This window comes from Hemiscyllium ocellatum, chromosome 14, assembly GCF_020745735.1.
Source record: "Hemiscyllium ocellatum isolate sHemOce1 chromosome 14, sHemOce1.pat.X.cur, whole genome shotgun sequence".
NCBI classification, from domain to species: Eukaryota; Metazoa; Chordata; class Chondrichthyes; order Orectolobiformes; family Hemiscylliidae; genus Hemiscyllium; species Hemiscyllium ocellatum.
The window spans coordinates 223,538-239,318 of NC_083414.1; the positions used below are offsets into that span (position 1 = coordinate 223,538).

At 43.4% G+C, this 15,781-nt stretch overlaps 1 protein-coding gene across 1 annotated transcript in view; it reads right to left on the reverse strand.

Moving 5' to 3' along the window:
• rft1 (RFT1 homolog) overlaps positions 1 to 15,781 on the reverse strand; it is a 78,583-nt gene that overhangs the window by 2,359 nt on the left and 60,443 nt on the right. The window contains exons 8-11 of the mRNA XM_060835267.1: positions 13,570 to 13,620; positions 9,634 to 9,764; positions 6,415 to 6,559; positions 3,387 to 3,492 (exon numbers count right to left, since the gene is read on the reverse strand). Of these exons, the coding sequence (XP_060691250.1) occupies positions 3,387 to 3,492; positions 6,415 to 6,559; positions 9,634 to 9,764; positions 13,570 to 13,620 (433 nt within the window). The remainder of the gene's footprint in view (positions 1 to 3,386; positions 3,493 to 6,414; positions 6,560 to 9,633; positions 9,765 to 13,569; positions 13,621 to 15,781) is intronic.

Here is a 15,781-nt window from a genome sequence, read left to right on the forward strand (position 1 = left end):
TCAATGTTATGATATTTCAAGTGCTCATCCAAGTACACTTTAAAGGTTGTGAGCTTTCTCACCTCACTCCCCTCCCAGGCCCCCACCACCATCTGGATGAAAAACATTTTCCTCCAATCTCCTGCCTTTTGCTTTAAGATTATGTCCCTTGTAATTGACTTATCAACCAACAACTGCTTTCTATCTACCATGTCCATGCCCCTCATACTCTTATATATCTTAATCTCAGCCTTTGCTATTCTAAACAAAACAATTAGAGTTTAGAGTCATAGAGATATACAGCATGGAAACAGACCCTTTGGTCTTACTCTTCCATACCAACCAGATATCCTAAATTAACCTAGTTACATTTGCCACAATTCAGTCAGTAACCCTCTAAACCCTCTCTATTCATATATCCATCCAGGTGCCTTTAAATGTTGTAATTGTACCAGCCTCCACCACTTCCTCTGGCAGCTCATTCCATACAAACACCACCCTCTGTGTGAAAAGGTTCCTTTTAAATCATAGAATCTCTACAGAGTGGAAACAGACCCTTTGGCCAAACAAGTCCACACTGACCTTCTGAAGAGTAACCCACCCGGAAATATTCCCCTACCATATTACTCCACATTAACCCTGACTAATACACCTAACCTACACATCCCTGAACATTATTGGCAATTTTACTTGGCCAATTCACCTTACCTGCACATTTTGGATTGTGGGAGGAAACTCGAGCACCTGGAGGAAGCCTATGCAGACACACCCAGGGAGAAAGTGCAAACTCCACACAGTCGCCCAAGGCTGGAATTGAACACAGGTCCCTAACACTCATTCCTCTCTCATATTAATCTATGTTCTCTAGTTTTGGACTCCCCACCGCAGGGAAGACATTGTCTATTTACCCTATCCATGCCCCTCATGGTTTTATAAACCTCTACAAGGTTAGCCGTCAGCTTCTAACGGTCCAGGGAAAATAGCCTTTGCCCATTCAGCCTCTCCCTGTAGCTCAAACCCTCCAACCCTGGCAACATCCTTGTAAATCTTTTCTTAATCCTTTCAAGTTTCACAACATCCTTTCTATAGCATGGAGACCAGAACTGCATGCAGTATTCCAAAAGTGGCCTAACCAATGTCCTGTACAGCTACAACATGACCACACAACTCCAACACACAGTGCACTGACCAATAAAGGCAAACATATCAAACACCTTCTTCACTATCCTGTCTCCCTGGGACTCCAGATTCATGGCACTGTGAACCTGCACTCCAAGGTCTCTTTGTTCAGCAACACTCCACAGGACCTTACCATTAAGTGAATAAGTCCTGCCCTGATTTGCCTTTCCAAAACCTCACGCAGCACCTCACATTTATCTAAATTAAACTCCAACTGCCACTCCTCGGCCCAATGGCCCATCTTGATCAAGATCCCATTGTACTCTGAGGTAACCTTCTTCACTGTCCACAACACCTCCAATTTTGGTGTCATCTGCAAACTTACTAACTATATACCTCCTATATTCACATCCAAATCATTTATATAAATAAGAAAAGCAGTGGAGCAAGCACCCATATTTGTGACAGACCGCTGGTCACAGGCTTCCAGTCTAAAAAAGTAGCCCTCTACCACCATCTTCTGTTTTCTACCTTTGAGCCAGTTCTGTACCCACATGGCTAGTTCTCCCTGTATTCCATGTGATCCAATCTCACTAATCAGGCTGCCATGAGGAACCTTGTCAAAAGCCTTACTAAAGTCCATATAGGTCATGTTCAACACTCTGCCCTCATCAATTCTTTTTGTTACTTCTTCAAAAAACTCAATCAAGTTCATGAGACATGATTTCTCACATACAAAGCCATACTGTATCCCTAATCAGTCATTGCCTTTTCCAACTATATGTAAATCCTGTCCCTCAGGATTCCCTCCAACAACTTGCCCACCACTGATGTCAGGCTCACCAGTCTATAATTCTCTCGCTTGTCCTTACCACCTGTCTTAAATAAGGGCACCACGTTAGCCAACCTCCAGACTTCTGGCACTTCATCTGTGGCTATCTCAGCAAGGGCCCCAGCAATCACTTCTCTAGCTTCTCACACACTTCTTGGGTACACCTGATCAGGTCCTGGAGATTTATCTACGTTTACGCATTTTAAGACATCCACAGCATCTTCTCCGTATTATGGACATTTTTCAAGATGTGGCCAATTTATATATCATCCACAAACTTATCACTCCCCACATTCTCATTAACATAACTTATGGATATCACAAAAAAAGAGGGACTAGCACGGATTCCTGTGGTACACAACTACACACTGGGCTCCAGTCATACAAACAGCCTTTGCCCACCACCCTCTGTCTCTTGCCACAAAGTCATTTTATATCCAGTTTGCCAAGTTACCCTGAATTACAGGTGTTATTACCTTCTTTATCAGTTTCCTATGTGGGACCTTGTCAAAGGCTTTGCTGCAATCCAATGCAAACTACATCGGTTATTCTCTTCCGCTTGATATACATAGACTATCTTGGGATTCTCCCTAATTTTACCCACCAGCGTTCCGTCATGCCCCCCATTTTTAAAGTATTATTGCATTTTATATATGTGAAATAAATTTATAAAGAGCTGACATTAATGTTTCAAGAAGCTTACTGATTTTAATAGTTAGATGTAGCTTCACAAACAACTTCAGCTATTTTTGACTTTTGGCAGGATGTCACTCATGCCCCCCCTATATAACAACAGCACAGAGGTGGAACAAAGTCAAGCTCCTGGGAGTAGTCATCCACAACAAGTTTTCTTGGGTTCTTCATGTGGATGCACTGGTACAAAGGCCCAACAACGTTTCTTCTTCCTCAGGCAGCTGAGGAAATTTGGCATGATGGCGAATACCCTTGCCAACCTTTATAGGTGCGCCATCGAGAGCATTCTGTCTGGATGTATCACTACCTGATATGGCAACTGTACCATTCAAGATCGGAGACGGTTACAGAGAGTGGTGAACTCAGCCCAGACAATCACAAAGGCAAACCTCCCATCTACAGAATCCATCTACGAGGCCCGCTGTCAAGGAAAGGCCGCCAGCATTCTCAAAGATCGATCCCACCCTGGCAATATTTTCTACAACTCTACCATTGGGGAGAAGGTACAGAAGCCTGAAAAAACACACACACACACACGCCGGTTTCGTAACAGTTTCTACCCTACTGTTGTTAGAATACTGGATGGACTCACAAACTCTTAACATTCACCTGTACCTGTGTTTTTGTTTTTGCTGCTGTTTACCAATTATTTACTTATCAAATCTACTTCACTATGTGATCTACCTGTATTACTCGCAAGACAAAGCTTTTCACTGTGCCTCGGTTCAAGTGACAATAAATTCAATTCAATTCAGCTACTTACCGGTCAACTTCTTCCTTACTCATTGCAGCGAATGTGAAACATTCGGTCACTCCATTTATAGCCAGGAGCAATACATAGACACAGTAACAACGCAAAAGAGTTGGACCTACAGAGAAACAGCAAACTATTACATAGAGCATTACAGTGTAGTACAAGCCCTTTGGCCCTCAGTGACCAGTGGAGTGCCACAAGGATCGGTGCTGGGTCCTCTACTTTTTGTCATTTTCATACATGATTTGGATGTGAGCATAAGAGGTACAGTTAGTAAGTTTGCAGATGACACCAAAATTGGAAGTGTAGTGGACAGCGAAAAGGGTTACCTCAGATTACAACAGGATCTGGACCAGATGGGCCAATGGGCTGAGAAGTGGCAGATGGAGTTTAATTCAGGTAAATGCGAGGTGCTGCATTTTGGGAAAACAAATCTTAGCAGGACTTATACACTTAATGGTAAGGTCTTAAGGAGTGTTGCTGAACAAAGAGACCTTGGAGTGCAGGTTCATAGCTTCTTGAAAGTGGAGTCACAGGGAGATAGGATAGTGAAGAAGGCATTTGGTATGCTTTCCTTTATTGATCAGAGTATTGAGTACAGGAGTTTGGAGGTCATATTGCAGCTGTACAGGACATTGGTTAGGCCATTGGAATATTGCATGTAATTCTGGTCTCCTTCCTATCGGAAAGATGTTATGAAACTTGAAACAGTTCAGAAAAGATTTACAAGGATGTTGCCAGGGTTGGAGGATCTGAGCTACAGGGAGAGGCTGAACAGGCGGGGCTGTTTTCCCTGGAGTGTCGGAGGCTGAGGGGTGACCTTATACAGGTTTACAAAATTACGAGGGGCATGGATAGGGTAAATAGGCAAAGTCTTTTCCCAGGGGTCAGGAGTCCAGACCTAGAGGACATGGGTTTAGAGTGAGAGGGGAAAGGTATAAAAGAGATCTACAGGGCAACTTTTTCACACAGAGGGTGGTATGTGTATGGAAGGAGCTGTCAGAGGAAGTGGTGGAGGCTGGTACAATTGCAACATTTAAGAGGCATTTGGATGGGTACATGAATAGGAAGGGGTTGGAGGGATATGGGCCAGGTGCTGGCAGGTGGGACTAGGTTGGGTTGGGATATCTGGTCAGTGTGGACGGCTGTACATCTCTATGACTCTATAACCTGTGAAACCAATCTGAAGCCTATCTATCCTACAATATTCCATTTTCATTCATATTTTTATCCAATGACCATCTAAATGCCCTTAAGGTTGGCGAGTCTACTACTGTTGCATGCTGTGCGTTCCACACCCCGACTACTCTGAGTAAAGAAACTATCTCTGACATTTGTCCTACATCTTTGGGCGGCACGGTGGCACAGTGGTTAGCACTGCTGCCTCACAGCGCCAGGGACCTGGGTTCAATTCCCGACTCAGGCGACTGACTGTGTGGAGTTTGCACGTTCTCCCCGTGTCTGCGTGGGTTTCCTCCGGGTGCTCCGGTTTCCTCCCACAGCCCAAAGATGTGCGGGTCAGGTGAATTGGCCATGCTAAATTGCCCATAGTGTTAGGTAAGGGGTATATGTAGGGGTATGGGTGGGTTGCGCTTCGGCGGGTCGGTGTGGACTTGTTGGGCTGAAGGGCCTGTTTCCACACTGTAAGTAATCTAATCTAAAAAGTAATCTAATCTAATCTATTACCCTTCAATTTAAAGCTATGTCCCTCGTGCTAACCAACATCATTCGAGGAAAAAGGGCTTCATTGTCCAACCTATCTAACCCTCTGATTATCTTATATGTCTCAATTAAATCACCTCTCAACCTTCTTCTCTCTAATGCGAACAGCCTCATGTCCCTCTGCCTTTCCTCATAACACCTTCCCTCCATACCAGGCAACATCCTAGTAAATCGCCTCTGAACCCTCTCAGATGTTTCCACGTTCATCCTATAATATGGTGACCAGAACTGTACGCAATACTCCCAAGTGCGGCCGCACCAGAGTTTTGTACAGCTGCAGCATGACACTCAATCCCTCTACCAATAAAAGCTAACACACCATATGCCTTCTTAACAACCTTATCAACTTGGGTGGTGACTTTCAGGGATCTATATACATGGACACCAAGATCTCATTGCTCATCCACACTACCGAGAATCTACCATTAGCCCAGTACTCTTTACTCCTGTTGCTCCTTCCTAAGTGACTCACCTCACACTTTTCCACATTAAACCCCATTTGCCATAACATTTCGCCTTCTTTTGTCAATTCTCTCTCTCATGGTGTATATCCATGCTGAAAACTATTTCAACAGTAAATGTTACTCTCCACTGGTTCCCTGAAGTGAATGTTCTTCAATGTAAAATTCAAGGCAATGATTTTTCAGATGAATTATTTGACTATGCGTCAACAGCTGAAATCATATTTGTCCCGAGTTTAAGGAAAAGAATTTGCATGGGTCTACAACTCATTTCCAACTGCTGAATAACAATATTAATGAAATAGTTAAAAAGTTGAAGCGCTGTCATCAACAATAAAGATGTGTTTTTATAGTGCCTTTAACATCATATTAAGTCTCAAAGTTCTTGGTGGAAATGTTATCAAAGAATATTTGGCATAAGGAGACACCGAGGCAGGATCTTGGTTGAAGGCAAGCTGGAAGGGACATTTTAAGAGAGTAAAGTCAGACAGCTTTAATCAAGGAATTTGCTTAAGGGATTGGCAATAAATGCTGGTCCAAACAGCAGAGCCCATATCCCATGATAGAGTAAAATAAAATGCTACCCCCAACACAATGAGCTTTTATCTTCTATATCCAACTTCTCAGAGCATGTGGACCACAGTGGTTCAAGAATGCAGCTCACCCCCACCTTTTCCAGGGAAGTTAGGGAATGAGCAGTAAGTGCTGATCTTCCTAGCCTGCCCATAAAACAAAAATGAATTTTTAAAAATTGCTTCTGAACTGCTGTTTCATGAAGTTGCACAAATTCCTTCTCTTGGGACTCCACAAAAAGATGTGTTGAAATTCAACACTCTACACAGAGACAGAAATACCTGGGCCTGAGCACAGCATCGATCCACCATAGATATTCAGGGCCAGATGGGAGTATGAGTATCCAAACACAGTGATGGTCAGTCCGATCAACATCATCAGCTTCATAAGCATCTCCAGAACATTGGCTGCCATAGAAACATCCTCCTGGTAACCAAACAGGAAGTTTTGTGAATATTCTATTCTTCATAATGTGGCAGCTATCACGACAACAATTAATCCAGAGCATGTTATAATCATAAAATAGGAAGTGATATCCAGGCCACTGCACATCTGCTAGTTCTTTGAAACAGCTACTCTATTAACCATCATCTTCGGCATTCTTTCCTCAGCTCAACAAAGTCCAGCTTCACATATTTATCCAATTCTCTTTGAAAGTTACTCTAGTACTGAATCAGTTTCCAACATGTTACTGAAGTCCCTTATCCATAGCACATTTCCTCTGCATTCTCTCTAAGGCCTTGATATCCTTCCTAGAATGTGATGTGAACTAACTCAGTAAGGTAAAGAATTTTATAAAAATCAGCATAACTACCTCTTTTCCATACACTTGGGAGTAATTTGGAAATCCAAGGATCTCGTCTGCTTTTTTTAACATGTTCTTTTCCTGCCACCGTTGCATTTCTCTCTGCTCTTACAACCCATCATATCTGTACCATTTACTGTACCTAGCATCTTCTTTCTCCTACCAGAAGGTAGCACTTGGCAGTTCTCGGTGTTAAACCAACTGTCATAAGTTTGCCTATTTCATCAATTTGTTTATGTCCTCCTGAAGTCTGTTATCACACCCTTCACTGTTTACTACAGTTCCCTGTTTAAATGGACAAATTTAAAAATTATTCTCCGTGCACTCCAATCTAATGTATGTTAAAAAAAGACAAAGGCCCCAATACCCATCACTGGCAAACTCCTCTGTATAATTTCCTGAAGTCTGTAAATTCAACATTATCAAGATTGATCCTCTACCTCATTGCTTCATTTCCACTTTCACCCCAAGCTCCTTGACATCACTCCCTCAGGGCTCAATTATTAACAAATCTGTTTCATGATATTTTGTCAAATATCTCTTGAAAGTTCACATAAACAATATCAACCTCTCATTCTTTGGAAGAACTTAATCAAATTAATCAAAGACAATCTGCTTTTAATTAATGGAGTGATGAGCGTAAAGATGGCTGCCCAAATGGTTGCTTGTGCACATAAAGATGGGCATGGTGATTGCTTTATTTAATATTATCATGGTGATGTCAGTTACTGGAGATTGATGTACCAAGCCAGAATTAATCTATGTTTAGTGCACAACAACATTGCATTGGTTGTGTGTGTGCAGGTGGCCTTACTGAGACCAAAGTTCAAGTGACAAGGATAAAGTCTGGATATGAGGTCAAAGACTGAAAACTGAAGCAAAGGTCACAACAGTAGAGCCAAGTGTTCAGCTGGGCAGTTTTTTTATGATGGGGGGATACAGTGGCTGTGAGCTCAATTCATATGGATTTTCATTTATTCACACATCCTTTTAAAAATGTCAATTTATTTTGCACTGGATTAACATCTCTAAATGTTTTCCACTATTGGTGTTAGGCTGACAACTAGATTTTTATCCTTCTCTCTTTTTTAAACATGAATGAAACATTTACAATTCCCTGGCACTTCTCAAACCCAAGGCCATAGCTTCCAGTGTTTCCATCTTTTCAACATATTTCAAAATTCATTGCCATCCAGATTAGGTGTTTTTCCCACTTTGACAGCTGTGAATCTTTTAAATATCCTCTTTTTATTCCTATTTATCCAACATCACGACTGCCTCTTCCTGCTCTGCTTAGACACTGGCACAAATACCCTCCCTACTGAAGAATCATGCAATGCACGTATCCCTGTTAGGAGAAAGTGAGGACTGCAGATCCTGAAGATCAGAGTCAAAAAACGTGTGGTGCTGTGGTTAGCACTGCTGCCTCACAGCGCCAGAGACCCAGGTTCAGTTCCTGCCTCAGGCGACCGACTGTGTGGAGTTTGCACGTTCTCCCAGTGTCTGCGTGGGTTTCCTCCGGGTGCTCCGGTTTCCTCCCACAGTCCAAAGATGTGTGGGTCAGGTGGATTGGCCATGCTAAATTGCCCATAGTGTTGGGTAAGAGGTGAATGTAGGGGTATGGGTGGGTTGCACTTCGGCGGGTCGGTGTGGACTTGTTGGGCCAAAGGGCCTGTTTCCACACTGTAAGTAATCTAATCTAATCTAAAAGCACAGCAGGTCAGGCAACATCCGAGGAGCAGAAGAGTCAACGTTGTATCTCTCTGGATACAATGCATCATCCTCCACCATTTCCACCACCTACAGTCAGATTCCACCACCAGAGATATATTTCCCTCCCACCTCTACCAGCACTTCGCAGAAACAATTCCCTCCATGACTCCCTCATTAAGTCCACACACCCCACCAACCCACCCTCCACTCCCAGCACCTTCACTTGCTCCAGCAAGAGGTGTAAAACCTGTGCCCACACCACCACCCTCAACTCCATCCAAGGCCCCAAAGGATGCTTTCACACTTGGCAGAGATTTTCCTAACCATCCAAACACCTCATCCCCTGTGTCTGCTGTTCCTGATGTGATCTCCTCTACAGTGGGGAGACAGGCTGCCAACTTGCGGAACATTCAGGGAACATCTCTGGGACAAACATACCCTACAAACCCACCACCCTGTGGCTGACCACAACAAATCCCCCTTCCACTCCACCGAGGACATGCAAGCCCAGGGCCTCCTCCACTGCCAAATCCAAGCCACCCGACACCTGGAGGAGGAGGGCCTCAACTTCCACCTTGGGACCCTCCAACCATATTGCATCAATGTCAATTTCACCAGTTTCCTCAACTCCCCTCTCTCCATCTTATCCCAGATCCAACCCTCCAAATGGGCACCGCCCTCTTTAACTGTCTTACCTGTCTATCTTCCTTTCCAACTATCCCGTCCACCCTCTGCTCCGACCTATCACCATCACACCCCATCTTCATCTACCCATTGCCTTCCAAGCTACCTTCCCCCACAGCCCCACGCCCTTCCCATTTATCTCTCAGCCCCCTTGGGCACCTCTCCCCACCCCTCTCCCCCGCCCCACCCAACACATTCCTGATGTCGACGCTTCCATTTATTCCTGTCAGTATAGTAACAGGATCTGGAGATACCACAACACCTGACAGTCTGGCAGTTTGCTGCAGAAAGGCATTACCTGCTTCTGGTGTCCAATGTCCTTTCCTCGCTCAAGCACTTTGACAAAGAAAACATAGAAGCTTTCCTCAATGGGAAGGAACAGGAATCTGGCCACCAGCGATCCCAGATTATTCACAACGTCATACACACCTGCATCAAAACGCACATATAAGCAGTCATTCTAACAAATTGCAAACACTTGTGCAGTCAGCAGTTCCCTGGAAGCTGGACTCAGCTCTGGGAATAGTTATAGAACATAGAACAGTACAGCACAGTACAGGCCCTTCGGTCCTTGATATTATGACGACCTTTTATTCTACTCTAAGATCAAACTGAATTAAGTACCCTCCATTTTACTATCATCCATGTGCTGTTGCAAGAGTCATTTAAATGTCCCCAATGTATCTGACTCAATTACCACTGCTGGCAGTGCATTTCACACACCCACCATTCTCTACGTAAAAAAACGTCTGACATATTTTTAAGCTGTTTGGCGGAAAGTATAGAGAGGATGTCAGAGGCAGGTTCTTTACGCAGAGAGTTGTGAGAGCATGGAATGCGTTGCCAGCAGCAATTGTGGAAGCGAGGTCATTGGGGATATTTAAGAGACTGCTGGACATGCATATGGTCATAGAAATTTGAGAGTTCATACATTAGGTTTACCTCACATGAAGATCAATGGTCGGCACAACATCGTGGGCTGAAGGGCCTGTTCTGTGCTGTACTGTTCTATGTTCTATACACCATATGCTTTCTTAACAACCCTGTCCACTTTGGTGGCCATTTTAAGGGATCTATGTACCTGCACACTAAGATCCCGCTGTTCCTCTGCATTGCCAAGAATCCTATCCTTAACCCTGTACTCAACTTTCAAGTTCGACCTTCCAAAATGCATCACCTCGCACTTATCCAGGTTGAACTCCATCTGCCACCTCTCAGCCCATCTCTGCATCCTGTCAATATCATGCTGCAGCATACAACAGTCCTCTATATTGTCAACGACACCTCCAACCTTTGTGTCGTCTGTAAACTTGCTAACCTATCCTTCAATCTCCGCATCCAAGTCATTAATAAAAATTACAAAGAGTAGGGGCACAAGAACAGAGCCCTGTGGAACACCACTCACCACTGACTTCCAGGCAGAATATTTTCCTTCCACTACCACTCGCTGTCTTCTATCAACCAGCCAATTCTGTATCCACATAGCTAAATTTCCCTGTATCCCATTCCTCCTGATCTTCTGAACGAGCCTTATCAAATGCCTTACTGAAGTCCATATACACAACATCCACCGCTTGATCCTCATCAACTTCTCTAGTAACACCCTCAAATAAGGTTTGTGAGGCATGACCTGCCCCTCACAAAGCCGTGCCGACTGCCTTGAATCAAGCTATGCTCTTCCAGATGGTCATAAATCCTATCTCTCAAAATCCTTTCTAACACCTTGCAGACGACAGATGTGAGACTGACTGGTCTGTAATTGTCAGGGATTTCCCTATTTCCTTTCTTAAAGAGAGGAATTACATTTGCCTCCCTCCAGTTTTGTTGGGAGAGGGATTGAGTTTCAGAGCTGTAATATCATGCTGCAATTATACAAAACGCTAGTGCGGCCGCACTTGGAATATTGTGTACAGTTCTGGTCGCCCCATTACAGGAAGGATGAAGGTCAACACACCATTCACCTTCTCAACAACCCTATGAACTTGGGTAGCAACTTTGAGGGTACTATGGACGTGTGCCCCAAAATCCTTTGGTTTTTCCACACTGCCAAGGATCCTTCCTTTAGCCCTGTAATCTGCATTCCAATTTGACCTTTCAAAGTGAATCACTTCGCACTTTTCCAGGTTGAACTCCATCAGTTACTTCTCAGCCCAGTTCTGCATCCTGTCAATGTCCCATTGCAACCTACAATTGGCCTCCACACTGTCGATAACTCCACCAACCTTCGTATCATCGGCAAACTTACTAACCCACACTTCCACTTCCTCATCTAAGCCATTTATAAAAATTAGAAAGACCAGAGGTACCAGAACAGATTCCTGCGGAACACCAATGGTCACCGAGCTCCAGGTTGAAGTCTTTCCATCAACTACCACCCTCTGTTTTCTTTGGGGCCAGCCCATTCTATATCCCGACAGCCAGATTTCCCTGTATCCCAAGCCTACCATGGAGAACCTTATCAAATGCCTTGCTAAAATCCATATCCACCACAATCACTGATCTACCTTCAGCAATGCATTTTGTCACATCCTCAAAGAATTCAATAAGGCTTGTGAGGCATGCCCCTCACAATCCTCTCCAATAATTTGTTCACCGCGGACTTGACTGTAATAACTCAGTGGACATGCACATGGATAGCAGTGAGTTGAGGGGTGTGTAGGTTAAGTTATTATATTTTACATTAGGATTAAACCTTGGCACAACATGGTGGGCTGAAGGGCCTCTTCTATGCTGTACTTTTCTATGTCCTAAAGTGATTGCTCTTTTCCCTGTTTCTGACTCCCACCCATACTGACTCAGTAGACAAACCCCCCTCGACGACCTCCCTTTCTGTAGCTGTGATACTATTCCAATTAGCAATGCCACTCTCCCACTTCTTTCACCTCCCTCCCTATTCCTTCTGAAACATCTAAACTCTGGAACATCCAAAAACCATTCCTACCCCTGTGATATCCAAGTCTCCGTAATGGCCACAACATTGTAGCTCCAAGTACTGATCCAAGCTCTAAGTTCATCACTCTTATTCCGGACTCTTGTGTTAAAAAATACACACTTCAACCCATCACACTAACTGCAACTTTGCCCTATCAATCGTAAATCCTTCCTCACAGACTCAATGCATGCTCTATCTGCCTGCTCACCTGCTACCACATCCTCTGATCTGTAGATCCAGTTCCCATCCCCTGCCAAACTAGTTTAAACAATCCTGAAGAACTCTAGCAAACCTTCCACCCAGGATATTGGTGCCCTTCCAGTTCAGATGAAACCCATTCTCCTTGTAGAGGTCCCATCTTCCCCAGAAGGTAACCCAATGATCCACACATCTGAAGCCTTCCCTCCTACACCAGCTCTGCAGACATGTGTTGAATAGTTGGTGAGACAAGAATATCATGAACTAAGGGATAGTTAGGCATTGTCTTATTAATAATGTTTCTCCCTTCTGATGTTTCAAACAGATTCTGTGATGTTTCTCCCTTTCATTCCCATTGCTTTGTGAAAACAATAACCATTTCAACTGTATGCAGTCAGCAACAGAACAACATATGTTCTATCCATGAACAGTCAGAAAAATCACAGCAACAACCAGACTCTCTGCTAGTCTCAACAACTGAGACTTGTGGAGTCATAGAGATGTTCAGCAAGGAAACAGATTTTTTGGTGCAATTCGTCCATGCTGCCCAGACATCCTAAGTAATCTAGTCCCATTTGCCAGCATTTGGCCAATATCCCCCTCAACATTTTCTATTCATATACCCATCCAGATGGCTTTTAAATGTTGTAATTGTACAGCTTCCATCACTTTCTCTAGCAGTTCATTCCATACACGCGCCACCCTCTGCATGAAAGTTGTCCCTTAGGTCCTCTCTCTGTAGGTCCGAAGATCCACCTGTTAATCCTTTCAGGAATGTTCAGCACTTGCTGCCAGGCAAGAGAAACCCATGCTTCCCATCTAACCTAGAGTCTAATTTAATGACTGCTGAATGGTGCGTAGTACTGCAGCGTGCAGTCTCCCTCCTTGTAGCACTCGCTTGAAATTATGTGCTTAATTTCTACCCTCTTGGTCTCAAAACCTGGTAGTGCTGCTAGTGAGGCAAGGTGGCTCATTCAAGAGCTGCACTCGCTATTTCCCTCAGTATGACAGAGAAGTATCATTACTAACACTACTGTACATCTTTGTAATAAAGCACTTTAAATTCAACTAGACACACTCTATCAAGAAAATAAAAAAACATACCTTGATCTCCAAAACTTAACACATTTAGAAAAGTCATGACATATCGCTCACCTGGAATACAAACAGAAAATATGGGGGGAATTTAAAACTCTAATTCTGTCAATCTGGACCTAAAAGAGTAATTGGGAGAATTTTGCACACTTATTTAAAACTTTTAATTCTTGGTGATGAATCCAGGAATAATGGAGCTTGATTTCTAATGAATGACTCCAGTGAGATGCAACCACAAACAACAGGTTGAAAAATAGGTGTTAAAATCAATACTTTAAACAGTGTATTTCTTTTACATTATGGATGGTTTCAGAGATCTGTTCGTTTATTTCAATTGTTGCAGAACACGGGAACCTCAGGACATTGCATGTGTCTTAGATTCAAAGAAGTCTATAGCACAGAAAGAAGCCAATCAGTCTGACGTGTGTGTTGTCTCTTTGAAGCAAGTAATTTGCCTAATCCCTTCCCCTGCCTTTTTCCTGCATACATGGTGTTTCTTTTTCAAATAATGTGTGACCATGCATGCAGGAACTATCTCCAGCTCATCCTCAGCATTTCCAAATTTAGCTGGATAACTGGATTCACTATGCAGCATCAGATAGGATAGCAGTTTCCCAGGTCATATATTCTAGGAGGTAGTCACTCCATGGACAGTGAGATGCGATACGTGGCCAACCACAAGAGCAGGAAAAGACAATTATTAAAAATCTTGGGGTTGTGAGCCAATCTCAAACTGGACTCAGAACAGCTGCAAGTGAAACAATGCAGTCTAGGCTCTATGCAACAGGAAAGGAACCGTATAGGAGGGAACATTAATGTGAAGAAATACAGTCGCTAAAGTAGATTCTATCATTAGAGGGACAGAGAGGCATTTCTGTAAATGTCATCATGAGGTTTGTCAAGGTAAATGACATCATGGAGAAGGTGCAGAATATGCTGCAGGGAGAATGAAGTGAACCAGACTTTGTGGCATATGCTGGTACTGAGGATGGAGAAAGACATGATCGAAAAATATAAGGTCCGGAGAGGTCTTGACTTCTTGGGCTTCAAGATAGATGTCTCGAGTCTTGACGGTAGATGTGGATAGGATATTTCCTATTCTGCAAGCATTTAGAATGAGGGGTCACTGTTTAAAAATCAACAGAGATGAGACAATTGCTTTCCTTTTTGAGGGTTGAGAGTTGTAGAACACTTCTAGTTACAGTCAGATGAGCTAAGATCTTACTAAATGATGGAGCAGGCTTGAGGGGTCAAATTACCAACTCCTGCTCCATATTTGTACATACATATTAGGTCATATCATCAGATTTTCAAGAGCTGGGGAGCAAGTTAAAAAGGAGGACCTCAAGAGTAGTCCCACTACCAAACATAGCCAAAGTAGAAACAGGAAAATAGGGACAAACAATCAAATAGAATCTCTTGTCAAGAGGAAGAAGCAGCTTATGTTAGGATGAGACATGAAGGCTCGGTTAGGGTGCTCGAGTTACAAGTTAACCAGGAACGACCTAAAGAGAGCCAGGAGGAGCCAGGAGGAGTCATGAGAAGTTGTTGGCAGATAAGATCAAGGAAAACCCTGAAGCTTTCTTTAGGTATGTCAGGTATAAAAGAATGACTAGAGAAAGATTAGGGCCAATCAGGGATAGTAGTGGGAAGTTGTGCGTGGAATCCATGGTGATGGGGGAAGCGCTAAATGAATATTTTTCGTCAGTATTCACACTGGAAAAAGACAATGTTGTCGATGAGAATACTGAGACAGGCTATGAGGCTAGATTGGATTGAGGTTCATAACGAGGGGGTGTTAGCAATTCTAGAAAGTGTGAAAATAGGTACGTCCCCTGGGCCAGACGGAACTTATCCTAGGAAGCCAGGGAAGAGATATGCAGAACCTTTGATTTTGATCTTTATGTCATCATTGTCTAAAGGAATGGTGGCAGAAGACTGGAGGATAGCAAATGTTGCCCCCTTGTTCAAGGAAGAGAGTAGAGACGACCTTGGTAATTATAGACGAGTGAGCCTTACTTTTGTTGTGGGTAAAGTGATGGGAAATGTTATAAGAGAAAGGATTTATAATCATCTAGAGGAATAAGTTGATTAGGGATAGTCAACATAATTTTGTGAAGGGGAGGTTGTGTCTCACAAACCTTATTGAGTTCTTTCAGATGTGACCAAATGGATTAGGTTAAGGCTGTTGATGTGGTGCATATGGATTTCAGTAAGGTGT